This window comes from Ornithorhynchus anatinus, chromosome 17 (assembly GCF_004115215.2).
Source record: "Ornithorhynchus anatinus isolate Pmale09 chromosome 17, mOrnAna1.pri.v4, whole genome shotgun sequence".
Taxonomy (NCBI): domain Eukaryota; kingdom Metazoa; phylum Chordata; class Mammalia; order Monotremata; family Ornithorhynchidae; genus Ornithorhynchus; species Ornithorhynchus anatinus.
The window spans coordinates 8,539,420-8,554,737 of record NC_041744.1 but is presented as its reverse complement, the minus strand read 5'-3'; the positions used below and the strand labels follow the sequence as shown (position 1 = coordinate 8,554,737).

General features: G+C 49.0%; 1 protein-coding gene across 2 annotated transcripts in view; it reads right to left on the bottom strand.

Moving 5' to 3' along the window:
- SSH2 (slingshot protein phosphatase 2) overlaps nt 1-15,318 on the bottom strand; it is a 199,576-nt gene that overhangs the window by 14,967 nt on the left and 169,291 nt on the right. For both annotated transcript variants that reach the window (XM_029082054.2, XM_029082058.2), the window contains 6 exons: nt 12,504-12,698; nt 9,782-9,875; nt 9,518-9,646; nt 5,970-6,016; nt 2,866-3,012; nt 637-837 (listed from right to left, as the gene is read on the bottom strand). In XM_029082054.2, coding sequence (XP_028937887.1) covers nt 637-837; nt 2,866-3,012; nt 5,970-6,016; nt 9,518-9,646; nt 9,782-9,875; nt 12,504-12,698 — 813 coding nt within the window. The remainder of the gene's footprint in view (nt 1-636; nt 838-2,865; nt 3,013-5,969; nt 6,017-9,517; nt 9,647-9,781; nt 9,876-12,503; nt 12,699-15,318) is intronic.

Here is a 15,318-nt window from a genome sequence, read left to right as displayed (position 1 = left end):
CACAGCCTGCTTGCTGCTGCAGCAGGGAGGGATGGAGAGGCATCTGCTGCTCTGACTAGAGCCAGGGTTACCTTGGGAAATGGACTCCTTTCAATTGGGATCAGTAGCTTTAATTTATTCTCCGGTCCTGGCGAGGGCTTTGGGGCTTTCTGAATGGAGACAAACTTCTAGATGCATCAGCAGCTTCAAACTATACATTCTGGGTTTTGTCGGCGGGGTGAGGGGAAGGAGAAAGCCAGGGTATTCACAAAATATCCTTTGCCAAACTCATTGGCCAGGTTTTTTTTTAAATTAATGGTATTTGTTAAACGTTATGTGCCACACACTGTACTAACTACTGGGGTAGACACAAGATATCAAGTTGGACACAGTCCATGTCTCTCATGGGGTTTCACAGTATCAATCCCTATTTTACAAATGAGGTAACTGAGGCACACAGAAATTAAGTGACTTGCCAAAGGTCACACAGGAGACAAGTGACAGAGCCAGAATTAGAATCCAGGTCTTCTGACTCCCGGGCTCATCTTCTATCCACTAGGCCGCACTGCTTCACTGCCTCTCCCCTCCAAGAGCCTCAGCACCGCGCTGAGAGAAAACCAGCCTGGGACAAAGACATCCTCCTGCCCCGAGACTCACCTTGCCAGTAAGATCCCTTGGTATTCTTCCAGCTGCCTCATGAAGCTGGGATTGGGCTTGGTCACCGTGCGCCTCTTCTTGACGTAATCGTAGGCCCTGTCCAGATTCCAGCCATATTCCTTCATGGCATAGGCGATCACGGTAGAGGCTGAGCGGCTCACCCCCATCTTGCAGTGCACGAGGCATTTAGACCCATGTTTCCTGTGGGAGGGCCGTGGAGAAGATAGAGGGACATTGAAAACTTATTGGACTCTCTCTCTCTCTCTCTCACATACACACACACACACACACACACACACACACACACTTCTTCCCCCTCCTCCACACTCCCAGAGCCATCTAAACAGGTGTTTCCTTCAATCTGCTTTGGAGGTAGGGTGTGGGGCGGGGGACAGGATGATAGGGGGCATCTGATTGGGCTGGGCGGTGTTGCTTGGCCAACCCAGAACTACTGGAAGCAATGCAGATGACTGCAAGTTGGCTCTTGAGCAATTCCAATTTAGACACCCACCCCGTCCTCTTTGAGGGAAAGGATATTACCTTCCAGGCATGGCTGGGATTTCCCCCCACCACCACCCCAGTCACTTGCTCAAGTTACAGGTCATGCAGTGATTCAGCTGATTTAGTCAAATGTTTTGAACAGTATCCAGTTAAGTTCCCATAAGTATTTTGTCCACAGCAGGGAAGCACAAACTGAAGGAATACTAAGCTCCCCATTGTGTCCCCATCCCTTTTCCCAATATGGAAGCCCAGGCCCTGGCCAGGAACAGGAACATGGGATTTGGCACATCAGCGGGAGCATGTCACCTGGCCATGAGGCTTCTCAATGCAAGTATGTGGAGGAGCAGAGTCTCAGGGGAATGGTGGAAGCCAGAAAAACCACCTGGCCAAACCCAGTCCCGCTTCAACGCCAACTCCTGGCCCCACCGGGCAGCCCGGGTTCCCATTGGTCTGGACAGGAGCAGAACAAACAGGTGCGGGTACTACTCGTGGCAGCCACCCCACCTGATCACTCATCTCAGGATGGTGAGGTTGGCCGGTCGGCGAGAGAGGACGTTCTGGCCCTTTTCTGCTCAGGATTTTTACAGCCCTCTCTGATACAACCCTGCCAACTGTGGTGGGAGGTGTCTCTCTGGGGCTGCTTCAGGTTTTTCCTGATGACTGAGAGATATTTACTTCACTGTCAGCACAAAGGGGCCCTCGCTTCCAGCGAGTTGGAGAACGCCGAGCGACGTCAATGAAGGTCTGGGCATGTGCTACGGATTTGCCTGTCAAGCTGCAGTTTCTTTGATGTGTCAAGACTGCAGCCCGCTCCCGGGCTCAGGTTCGGTGTAACAAACCTTTACAACCCAGATACAAGGCAGAACTGGGAAAAGCTCCTCCCAGGGGAATCTCTCTTTGGGGCATCCTGGGTCAGGCTAGATTGCGTGAACGTTCCTAGTTCATGTTTAGGCAGGAAAGGCAGGGAGTGGCAGGCACACGGAGGGAGGGCAGTGGATCTTCACTCCCAGGTGGAAAGAGCTTTTATAAACCTCGGGGTGATTATTTTTGACCCCCTTCCCTCCAAATAAGTCTAGAAAATGAATCTATTTTAAGAACTCTAAAGACACCATCCTAACGTTAATATTTAAAACACCATAAAGTCTTTCTGGATGGTAGTGTAGATAAGGATATGCAAAAGGTACACCTTTAAGGAACTGGAATTTTCCAGCTGGAGAGGAGGATGAGGGCAATATAACTGATCTCTGGGCACATGGAAGCCTCTTACGCCACTCCTTGCTCTCCAGCTCCCAGAAGATTGAGCAAGAGGAGAAAGGCTAGGACTGCAGCATGAGGGATTAGGTTAGAAACAAAGAAGGACCTACCAGCCATCAGGTGTGTTATTTGGAGTGTCTTCTTCCCCATGCTGGAAAATACCAGTTCCTTTTACCTTTCCCTTGGGGCCAACTCTTTTTTAAGAGTAAATGCTACACCATTACTACGTCATATTTTCCAGGCCAGAATTCTTTTCTCTAGCAGGGCCCAAACATGCTTGGAGGAACTGTGTGTGATGGTCGGCTCAACTTCCACCCCGATGGTTACGGATGGATCACCAACTCTGAACCCTGACCCTTCAAAATCCCTGCTACTCTCCCCAAGCCCACATTCTCTACTTCTCTCAACTGGCAAAGCCCTGAGACGGGTTTTGGGTCGAAGCCTCCATCCTGTGTGTTAACGCCGGTGACTTACTTTGCTTTTGAGATGAATCTGTACGTGTCGTTCCAGTACGCTAGGAGATCTGTAGCTTCCTCGTCATACACCCGGATGTTATGGTATTCGAAGACCCCTGGGAAGAAGTTATCTATCTCCCGAGTGACATTCAAGATGTATCGCACCCTGTGAAGGAATGGGGGAGAGAACTAATCAGCCGTTGCTGAGGGGTGTTGCCCAGATCAAAGTCCAAACTCAAAGAGCTTCCGCCCCTCCCACCCACCGGCCTCCCCAACTTGAAAAAGAGAGGCCGATTTCTTTATCCTGCAATGTATTTCCCGCCCGGGGTTGAATGAAATGAAGGACCAAAATACTAACTGAATCCCGAGAGACAAGGAATCCGCAGAAAGGGCAGATCAAAGGTCGTGCCGACAGATTCCACTGGAGGCCTTGTACAAAGAGACTTGGGTGTCAGACAGGCAAGTGGCCCATCGGGGGGCTTGCTGGGCTGAGAGCTGCTAGCCAAATCCGGCACCCTGTCCTCCCGGTGGTTTTATGGGAGGGTGAGGCAACTTCATCTTGGCAGGCTCTGGAGAGCAAGTTTCATATTTTACAACAAGCTGGTGGAAGAAACCACACGGGGCACAGAGCAATTGATTTTATAGGCTCAGTTTCTGCCACTGCAATTACCACCAATATAATCTGTTTTCAGAAGGTGAATTCATAAAAAGAACCCAATGCCACACACCTCAAGAAAGCATCACTTAAAGGAGGAGAAATCTTCCCGCTCTGAAAATCAGAGTGTGGATCCTCCTCTCCCTCCTCTCCCCTTCTGTTTGAGAATTTCCAGAGGGACAGAGGCAGGAAGGGAAGTCAGGTAGGGTTGGCAAACATTTGAAAAAAAACAACACACTGTTCCCCGCGACTCTACCCAGCCGCATCCCTGGCATGATTCCGCAGGCCTGGTCCCTGCACGCTTATGCCACCCTGGAGGCTTCTCATTTTTTGGGCAGGAAGCAGAACACCCAGAAGGTTCCTGCCCACCACCTGCAGGGAGGGTTGGGACACAGGGCTGGGCGTCAGGCAAGGAAGTCTACCTGGCTGGGGGGAGGATGATGCCCTTGGAAACAGCAAAACACCTCCTGGGAAAGCCCAATCCAATCCCAGGTGATCTTTGCTTTGAGGTCTGTCCAGGGAGACAGGCCACCCAGGAGGGCTACACCCATGGAGGGTTTTAAAGAAGGAAAAGACAGTCATCTGTTTTGGGAGGTTTAGGCATTCGCTTGCCTTGGGAGAGAAGTGCAGACCAGGTGACCTCTTGAGAGACCTCTAGCTCAGCTCGGACACCAAGAAGATTCAGAGCCTCTCTGCACAAGCTCTTCCTGCAGTTACTGCAGATTCGCTGACCCAGGAAGGCTGAGGGCAGATTGTATCAGAGCTGGATCAATACTTAATTAGCCCGCAGTCACTAAGTTGACTTATCAAGCTGGTAATCGTTACAGAAACACTATTTGGAAGTTTCCTAACCCACAAAGTCGGCAAATCAGAACCTCCAAAATCCATTTCCAGGAGATTTATTTTTTACTTTTAAAAGACAGACAACTTTGGTTTTAAATCATCGAGTCCTAAGTAAATCCTTTAAAGGTGTCTAACATACACACGGTGGACCGAGGATGTGGATATTTACTCCTTCCTACAACTGGTGTTCTATGTCAGATTCAGCTGCTCTGAAGCTCTTAGATTTCATTTCAGGAGGACACCAGAGCTCCCTGCTTAGGGGTAGGATGATGGAACTAAGAAGAGGAAGTGGCTGCTGGAAGGGGAATTATTTTTGTTAAATCTGCCTTGGTTGCCCTATCCTCACCCCTCAGGCTACAGAAGCATTTTCCTGCTGGCTCCAGAGGGACCTTAGAGTTCATTGCCCTGATGCCTCTGAGCCTGATATAGTATCCCATTTTGCAGGCAAGGAAATAGCCTGAGGGATTAGGTGACTTTCCAGGACCCCGTGACTAAGTTAGTGAGAGAGGGCAGACTAGAATCCAGGGGTCCTGACTTCTCTAAGGTCACTGTTTATAGGCCCTTAGAGAACCCATCTTAAGGTCACTGTTTATAGGCCCTGCCAATGTCAGCAAGCTTCCTCTCCTTAGTTCCCTTTTGTCTCCTGTAACAGAAGTTCAGAGACCCACAGAAGGTTTGGGTAAGACTTCCTGCTCCAGACAAGATATTTTCTGGCCATGTCTGTCTTAGGGTTCACTTGCCAGCAGCCAACCCAGGGCCCGCAAAAGACAGCGGTGGCTAACTTTATACCATTCATGTCTGATCCCTTTTCGGCTGGGTGATAGCAGCGGGGGATCTAGGCTATCAAGCCTAATATCAGCCTCTAGCCTCGGGAGCAAGCCAGGCTGCCGCTATCGCTTGCTGTGCTGAAATGCAAAGAAAGCTCGGTCAGGAAGATCCCCGTCTGTCTCGATGAGGCATTCCAACAACCTCCTGGAGTCTCTATTCTGTTCCTCTCTGGGTTGATTTGACACCACTCCCCACTTACCTCCTCAACACACGGGTTTGCAAAACTGAAATTCCTGAGGATGAGGGCCCATCAGTACAGGACTAGAGGAGAAACCTGGGCTGTCAGCAAATCCAAACACAACTACCAAACTGGGGCCCGGAACCTGCCCCAGGGTAGACATCAGGGCCTAGTTTTGTGAGCCTGTTGTCTTGTGGGTCACAGAGTCAGAGTTTTCAAAGGGCTTATGGCTTTATGGCCAAGGGATCCAAGGTCTCACCCACTGACTCCTACAGCACCATTGGAGGAAAGAACCTGTCACATAGCCACTATATTTTTTGATAAAAAGAACACCAGCATTCTGCCATGCTAAGAAACTGTGAGTTAAACGGTCTGACTCCTCTACTCCCCAGAGGCCCTCAGCCAGCGCTACAAATCTTTCTTTGGGGAATCTCGGGGAGAGAGAGGCACAGAAACAATACTTCACTACACTCCAAGTGCCTGGGTAGTGTGGATGGGAGCTGCAGGTGACAGGACCGAAGCTGCAGTTTCCAGAAAGATAATGTCACCGAGCAACAGACGACAGGGACTCTCCTGCCAGGGTCCAAGCCAAAGCTTGCCAGATGGCTCTGCCACTTACCCTCGGTTCTGTAAGTCTTCCAAATTGGAGGCATTCCACTCGGAGCCCTGTGAGACCAAAATGACAACAGGGTTAGGAAACGTACACGGAATATCAAAGCCTGGGGCGTCAGAGTGACCCTGAGCCCAAAGCCACCTGGTTTTCTGCCTGGCGAGCTACACGAGTTCACAGACAGGAGGAAAGCTGGTCTGGCTGGTTCTGAGCAGTGAGGTTCTTGCTGAGGGAAAGGCAGAATGAGAAATATAGACACTTGTCTATTTGAGGCTCAGACCCTCCCTGGGGTTTTCAGGAGGGCCGCGACCTGGAAGGGAGCCTGGACCCCGAGATCATCGTAGGGAGCTTCACAGAGTCTACACCACTGCTGCCATTTCAGGACAATGCCAGGGAGAGGCCAGCATCCCTTTCTGGTGGCGGAGGGCTTGCTTGGCTGGCTTACTCATGGCAACACAAAGGAGATCTTGACCTCCGGACATGTGTGTGGCTTGATCTAACATCTCACTGGAAATGACACTCTGAGAGACTCTGACCAAAAAGGCTTGGGCCAGGACGAGACTCACAAAACCCCAGCAAGAGAGGAGACAGCAGAGGGGTGAGAGGCGCAGAGAAGGTGGTGGAGTGACAGCAGCATGTATGCTCCCTTTAGGAGTCTAAACCCTCCTGCTCCTCTTCTGGGGATGAAAAGAAAATGGTGTCGTCAGGGTGGAGAGAGCCGGGGGTGTCCCTTCCTGGCTGTACCCATCCTGGTAGGACTCACTCTGGATGGACTCATACATCAACAGGCAGAAAATTGCGGCTTGAGCTGGTGACTCGATACAGCCAACACAAAGCCGGCCACCAGTCAGACCCCGGGGTCAGAACTCCCTCTGTTCGGGCCGAGGTCGGACGGCTGGGATCTCTTCCACTTCCAACCCAGTCCCTGGGGCCTTTCAGAAATCCAGCTCGACCCTTGTAGCTTCCTCAAGCTCACAGTGGCACATTCCCCTGGAGGTTTACATTATCCTCTACCTAACCATGATCCTCTTGGCCTTCCTCATTTACTTCACAGGAGGTGCAGAAACCTCAGGAACAGGCTTAAATTTTAAAGACTTCCCCTCTTTCCCTGCTCTCGTCAGTCCCGAGGTTAGATCAAGGGAGTTCACTCACTTTGAGATACTCCCCACCTCCCGCACCGGGCCTTGTCAGGTAGGGCACTCTAAACATCAGAAAGATTCTACCAGGGCCATTCCCTCTCCAGGAATTTCCTGTGCATCACAGGTGGTTCTGGAGTCGTGGAACACCGTCATACCTCAGAGAGGGCTGTCCATGATGCCACACACCCACCAATGACACAACGTACTTCCCGGCACTTGGAAGCCCCATTTTACTATGACATACCCACAACAGATGAGGTAGGTGTGTTTGGGGTCGGGAGAGAGCAGGGAAAGGCAGAGAGGTGTCACCAGTGCTCTGGTGTCAAGGTTTTACTCCTGTCAAGGCTGGGGAATGCCGCTCCACTCCAAGGTGAGGGGAAAACATTGAAAACTTGTATTTGTTCAGTTCAGTCTCTCCCTCTACTACCAGCCCAGCCCGGGCTGAACAGTAACTCCACGTAGAGCACGAAGAGTGGTTGCTACTAAGAGATCAATCAAGAGCATTTACTGAGCGTCTACTGGGCGCAAAAAGAGCACTACACTAAAGAATTGGGAGAGTGAAGTAGAATTATTAGACATGATCTCTGTCCCCAAGGATTTTATAACCCAGTGGGAAACAGACTGAAAAGAATGACATTTAGGACGAAGTGATAAACAGCATAAAGAGATGTAGAAAAACTCTTCAGGCGGGGAGGGAGGGGAGTATCCGAGTGCTTACGTGAAGAGGAAGTGCAGAAGTGGAAGCTGGGGGTGGAAATAGGGAGAGATTAGTCAGGGAAGGCTTCCTGGAGGAGATGTGATTTCAGAAAGGTTTTGAAAACAGTGGGGAGTTGTAGTCTGTTAGAGGTGAATGGGGACGGAGTTCCAGGCAGGAGGAAGTTAAGTGTTTATTTCACTCTAGAGACGAAATTCTGCTCCTATACAAATTTCTTACTAGGGCCACAAGGCCATCCCAAAGCTGTTACCATTGAGGCTGCTGTCTCAGGCGGCCTTGGCTAAGGCAGAGGCGGGGAGGACAGGACATGGAACCCACAATCGTTCTGCTAGACTGAGGGGTCACATGAGATTGTGGGGGAAGGGGCCTTCTGGACACAATTGTTATTTGTCATTCAGTGGGGAGCTGAGGTGATAGACGGGATGGGGGGATGGGGTCGGGGAGAGTGCAAGTTGCCAGAACTTTCTCTGCTCCGACTCCAACTCCAGCACTCTTGGCTTAGCTGACTCTCAAGTCCGCTGGGCTTTCACCAAAGACTTTCCTTCTCACCCAGTCGGAGCAATAGCACTGGACTACCTGGGAACCGTCTCAGGGAACCTCTGTCTGAAGCTTCCCCCTTCCCTGGAGTTGGTTGTGAGCCTCTTTCTGGAAATCACCTGGCTACCTGCCACTGATCTTCTAAACTAACCTCAGATTGGTTGTAAACTGTTTGCCACTTCCCCTCTTCTGACTAGTTGGGAACCTTTACAAGTGAACACACCCTTCTGCACTAAGCCACAGAAATGAACCTTCTTCCAAAGGGAGGGAGGGAAGGAGGCAGGCATGCTGCTATCAGCAGGCAGGGCTGGATCCAGGAAGAGCAACTCTTGGAGAAAATGAGTTGACCTTGCAGAAAATGTACCGCATGGTCCTGGCTGAAATGGGACAGCTTTGTTTTTGACAGTTTTTTGTTGGGAAATAGGGTGGGGCCCAGATCTGAGAAAGTGAGATAAGCACAGCCCTTGACAGAATAACGAAGGAGGCCATCACCATGAAGAAAAAGACAAACCAAATGTGGAAAAAGCCATTTGGTTACACAGAATACCCCAAATGCCATGTTGAACATTTGGTGAGAGAAATGAGACAAATGTTTTCTCATCTGTCAGGAGGAACAGTGTGGCTTAGTGGAAAGAGCACGGGCCTGGGCAACAGAAGGACCTGGGTCCTAATCCTGGCTTCGCCACTCATTTGCTGTGTGACTTTGGGCAAATCACTCAACTTCTCTGTGCCTCCGTTACCTCATCTGTAAAATGGAGATTAAAACTTGTGAGACTCAGATGGGTCATGGATTGTGTCCAACCTGATTTGTATCAGTGCTTAGTACAGTGCCTGGTACATAGTAAGCACTTAACAAATACAATTAAAAAAAGAGGGTGGCCGTGTTTCTAAGGCCAGGAGCCACTGAGTGTTTAGGGACCCACATTTCCTCGTGAAGCGGTTAGTGCATTTCCCTGAGCCACTGTCTGACTCTAAGTGCCTCTCACACCCAGGATATCACTGCTGGTTCATCCTCTCGCTGCATCTGACCTTAGGATCTGCCCTGCTTTACCCTGGACCTGCTTGAATTTCCCATGCCAAGACTATCTAAGGACAATCCATAGATCTGTTCCAAAACAGCCCTGCTGAGTCTCTCAACCATTTTGGAAATGGTACCTGAGACTTACCAGAAATACATGTTCAAAGATCTGCGTGGGACTGTCCATCTGTCCAAGGATCACGATCATCTCATTATCTATAAACTCCTTGAACTCTCGCAGGTTGCACACCATTTGCATTTCCAACTCGGTACGGATCTGAGAAGAGGAGGGACATTTTTTTAGCTTTCTAGCACTCGCCTCCCGCGAATCCTCCTTCCCTGCCAGGATTCTCATTTTCTGCCCAATGTGATCCTCTGCCTTTCTGGAACTCCAAACTCAATATTCCCTCACCTCTTTGGACGTGATGTTCTCCAGATCCTTCTGCATCATGATTTCCCTTAGCTTGGTCTTAATTAACCGTTCAGTACGCTCTCGTTCAGTTGGGCTGCAAAGAGGAAGGAAATGGTGGGCGTTAGTTTGGATGGAGTCTACCGCAGGAAGTTAATGCTTTACTTGACTTGGGTATCACTGGCATGCCTCACTTTGGTAATCTGAAGGAGAGGAAATCTTTCACCCTGCAACCCCAGGGATGTGGCCCAAGACAATTCTAGAGAATTGTGCCTGCTCTGAACAACATCCACTGGCGGAGCGGAGAATATAACCCAGGTTTCCTCTCCTTTCCAGATGAGGGCTCTAGCCAGGTAGAGCCCTTAGCCTTTCTTATATCTTTTGACCTCTTCAAAAACCCCATTTATTCCTGAGGTTTTCACTGCAAGAGAAATCACTGTGAATCATCGGACTGTTGAAAACATACAGATTGAATGAAACTGGATGCCTCTCCCTAAAAATGTTCTTTCGTAGGTGCAGAATTTGAGTGAGGTTGGCACAGTGGTCCTTCCAGGCCCCCCTTCCCTTCCTACCTAGCCAAGGAAGGTAGCCCCTAGGGGCCTCCTTATATGGAAATGGAATAAGACTTGGGCTGCAAGCAGTCTTATCAGTTGCTGCAAAAATAGCTTTGGTAATCTGTAGGAGATGAAAGCTTTCACCCTGCAACCATGGGAATCCCTACTGGCCCCATTTTCTGCTTTCACAGGCCTGTTGGGGAACAGCTCACACCTCTGTTACTTTGCTGCCACTTAGCCACAAGCATCTCCATCTGGTGGTTAGTGACCAAAGCCATGAGACAAGCACTCTGGTCCTTATCACTGGACACTGGGAAACTTGGCCCACACTTCATAGAGCCCTGTGGGGAAGTCCAGCAGGGCTTTTTATTATAAAACGTTGGCTGGTTTGGGAAGTGCAAACAGGAGATCCACAATATCTTCCTTGTTTGCCATCAATGTGTAAACCATATTGCCAGCTGAACTGCCCAGGTTGATCCCAGACTCCCTGGGAGAGTAACTTTTCAGAACCGAGCAAGGGAAAGGTGCTGGTTTTCCATTTCCCTTGAGTTTCAGGGGAAGCAAAATAGGAATAGCTCAAAGATCTGTGAGATCTGTGAGATCTGGGATTCCTGGGGTCAGTTTGGTCTCTCGAGCAGAGCTGTGCTAATCGCCTCCTCCGAACCCTCAGGAGCGCTCAGATCTGTGCTTGTAGTGACTTCTGATCCCTCCCCCGCAACTCATCACCCCCAACCCAGCTGCCATGGGCAGAGAGGTGTAGCAGAGAGAGCCCAGGGCTAGCAACCCAGATCCCTGGTCTCCCCTCCCCACTCCCTTCCCCACCTCTCTCCTAGCCTATGTGACCTTAAAAGCAACTCACAAAAATCTCCCCAGCCTTCAAGTTCCTCATTGGTAAAATGGGGAAGTTTATTTTTTATTTATTTAATGGCACTTGTTAGGCGCTTACACTAAGCGTTGGGCCAGACTCGAGCTAATCAAGTTGGACACACACCATGTCCCACATGAGGCGTACTGTTAATCCCAGTCCCTTCTTCTCTTGTAGGGCAAAATGTTGTGTGGGTAAATGAGACCTCGGATGAGAATGCCCTTTGGAAATGTGCTAAACAAGCATCAGATGAATTCCAGGTAAAACTATTCAGATGGCAATTAACCCAATGAGGTCTCTTATTCAGAAGTTATTTTGGTACAACCTAATTTAAGGGGAGGGGTTCTACTAGCAAGGTCAGGTAGCCTCCCCTCTATTTCCAAAAAGGCACAGGGCACCTTACGACCCAACAAAGAGTAATCTAAACATCCTGATTAATTTTCCTAGCAGGAACTAAGCCTGAAAAACTCCCGCAATATTAATTCCAAACTTCTCACTGACCTCAAAAGGAAACTAATTCTGGCCCCACCTCGGGCCTTTATCCAACTTCCAGTGCTCCTCCAGAACGCCATTTTAGAGTCTAGTACTGCTAGCATTACATTCTCCCCCTGACTTCTCTCTACCTATTAAAAGTGTTTCTGCGACATAGTAATTTCAGACTGCTAAGGCTAAGTGTTGCTCATGTTTATGTGCCAGGGACATCAAAGTAGACTCAACCCTGCACAGAGTACTGCTAGACAGGAATAGGCCGTGTACGCTCAGAAGGGCATCCAATACCTTCAACTGCACTGGAAACAGCACCGCTCTGGGCACTGGGAGCCTTGAGTTCTCGTCCCAGCCCTAGTGCAGATTATGTGTCCTTATTCAAATCGCCTAACTCTCTGGACATCAGTTTCTTTATCTGCAAAATGATAACAATAATCCCTGCCCCTTCTTCCCCACTATGAATTCTGGGAGGATAAATGAAAGAACATTAGTCGGAATGCTCTGAGGTCCATTGGAAAACACGCCCTACGGAAATCCAACATTTTCCCCTCATTTTTTGATTACTCTGATCTTGACGCATTATAACAGTAAAGGCCATTATCCTTGCCAAATTATGATTTCAATTGTTGGGATTTAAACAAAAGAAAGCCTCCTGGTTTTGTGATAGGTTTCTATTCTTCTGCATCATTATGGGCAGAGACAAAATCCACAGTTCCTTCAGCAGTTTAATTAGCGTACAGAATCCCTTTTTGTATGTCAGTGGTATTATCATTATTACTGTAGACACTAATCGATAGGAAACAACAGATCTGAAACTCACACGTCGGTGAAGAGTGCCGGGGAGTCTGGGCGGTGGGACTGCACATCTTGCATGGCATTCCATTCGTTGACTGATGACTGGTCCGAGTTGATATGGCTCTCATAGTAACTCACCCAGGTAAGGAACAGGCTGCCTGGGTAATAGTTATGACTTCGGGCTACCTCGCACGCCTTGTGCAGACTCTGCAGCGCAGACCTGAAACCCACAGATTAGTATCAGTGCCAGTCTAAGCCTTGTAGAATAAGCCACGCCTTCTAGGCCCTCAACTCTCATCATTCCCCTTGCCTTGCCTCTTCTGCTCTCCCTTCCCCTGGTCCCTGCCACCAAGCCTGCTGCCTATCAGAACGTACTCAATTGTTGGTCGAATCCATCAATCAATCAAGTCCTACAACTTCCTGACTCCACTGGGCAACATCAGAGCAGGGAGATCTGGGCAATACCGGTGTCTAACAATGAATCAGTATGGTACTTGTTACGTACTTACTACGTGCCAAGCACTGTCCTAAGCACTGGGTCGATATAAGTTAATCAGGTTGGACATAGCCCCAGTCCCACATGGGGCTCACAGTCTAAGAATGAGGGAGTAGGATTTAATCCCCATTTTACAGATGGGGTAACTGAGGCACAGAGAAGTGAACTGACTTGCCCCCGGTCACACAGCAGACGCGGCAGAACTGGGAGTAGAACCCAGGTCCTCTGACTCCCAGGCCTGTGCTCTTTCCACTAGGCCACGCTGCTTCTCTAAGATAGACAGCCATCTGAGCATGAGCTATCTGCTGCTATTTCTGGTGCCGACTATAGATCCTGCGGTGAGTGAAACGATCCCACAGCTTGAGCATTCAGTCTTCGTGTTCTGAGCCGGAGGGAGCAATGGGGAGTAGCCCGAAGCTCCGCAGCATCAATGGGCATTTCCGGAAAGCCCAGAGGGTGCCTGGCAGGGTCCCTACTCTGAGCTGCTGTAGCTGAGCTCTAGATACTGAGCACAATAAACCAGACAAGCAAGGCTCCTCCCTTGACTCAGATACCATTCTCACACAGTGTCCTCACACACACAGAGGTACCAGGCTCTATTCAAGCCCTTTAATGTCTAGGCAGCTTTGACTGAGAAAGGTTTTTCAGGCCTCCTGACTTACTTTCTCTCCCTCTTTTAAAAAAAAATGTTTTAGCCCCTTCCTAAGAACAGTGAACAGCTATTTTGAGCAGGCTCTGAAAGCAGCTCGTAGACATGAAAGTAAAGTGGGACCAGAAGAGAAGAAAGCCCCAGGGTGGATACAGCCAGGAAGACGGAAAGGATTAAGCCAAAAAGGGAAAATAGAGTGTGGAAGACAGTCTTGGAGTACTTCTGTGATGAGTTGCTTTCGTTACGAGAGACGAGAAACAAGCCCAAGTTACAAAGTCTTTTACAATTTTTGTGAAGTGATTCGAGTTTTCAGAGCAATGCAGTTCTGTATGTCAGTATCAGTTACACAAACTCAGAGTGAATCCCAATCCAGAGGGGATCGCAGTCCTTATTCCAAGGTGCTGATTTTTGGTTATGTGATGCATGTTGAAACTGACAGCACGTGTTTAACACACAAGCCACATGGGCCTAAAGCCACAAAGTCATTATGTGTACTGAGCTCCACCGAGCCAGTTGGGGGTGATTGGCTGCTTCAATTCCAGCTGGTGAATACGTGAACTGTGGGAACTACCTTCATGTGAGGGAAACACCTGGTTAAAAATGATATTTTGATCTGAAGAACTTCAAGTCCCTTCTAGGACTTCTCAAATCACTACTCCATTTACCTCCAACAACCCAGCACTGGATGTCAAAGCCTGACATTCAGCTGTTAATCGGGCCAACAGTTCTTTCTGGAAGAAAACTGCTTTCTGCACTGAAACAATTGGGATGAAAACATCACTGTTTCTGGGACCCGTGCGCTCTCCTACAAGAGTCCCGCTGTCTCGCTGTTATTTAGTCCCTAAGACGGTACTGTGAATTTTTCCCAGGCAGCGATTGGAGCATTTACCCAGACACATCAGGAATTCTCCACAAGAAACATGCAAATCATTCCACGCTGTGAAGCAGCTCTGAGCAGAGGGCCTAAAACCTCAAGCCTCCCTCAATTCAGCACAGAGCAGCACAGTTGTAAATCAACAGAGTGTCCCTGCACCCCACACCCATCTTATTCCTGGCAACACTCAAGTATCCAGGGAAATATCATCTAGTTTGCAGTCTATCCCCATCTCATCTCCTTGTTCTTGTTTGCTTTTTGCCCACTCCATTGCTCATTGCCACTTCCACTAGAGGGCAGGCAGGGGACAAGAAGAGAGATGAAATTTAAATCCAGTCATTTTGGGGACTGAATCCTGAGCACAGTCACATCACCACTCTAAAATTATTAGAACAATTTGGAGGATGACACCATGTCAGGAAGAGTGTCTTTTGTCAGTTGGGGTAGTCCAACTCTCTAAGTACTGGAGTACTGGAGTTTTCTCTGTGCCAGAGTACAGTTTTTAAATAGTTTCCTAGTTTGTTTCAAAAAATTTGATTGTAAATAATGTGGGACCCAAATTACCTATCCAACCAACAATCAGAGTCAAACATTCTCTGGCAGGTCATCCCCCGACCACCCCAAATAACCGGCCCCTTTACCTTCATGTCTCTGCCATGCCTTCACAAAAGCGCTGAAAGTCCTGCGGCAGGCAGGGCAGCCAAACGATGGATCACACAAAATGCCATTAATATGCCCCACAAGGGACTCCGTTTCAAGCCCCCTTTACTCGCAAAACATTTTTTAGAAAACTTTACAAATACAGAGATGATTTTTAAAGT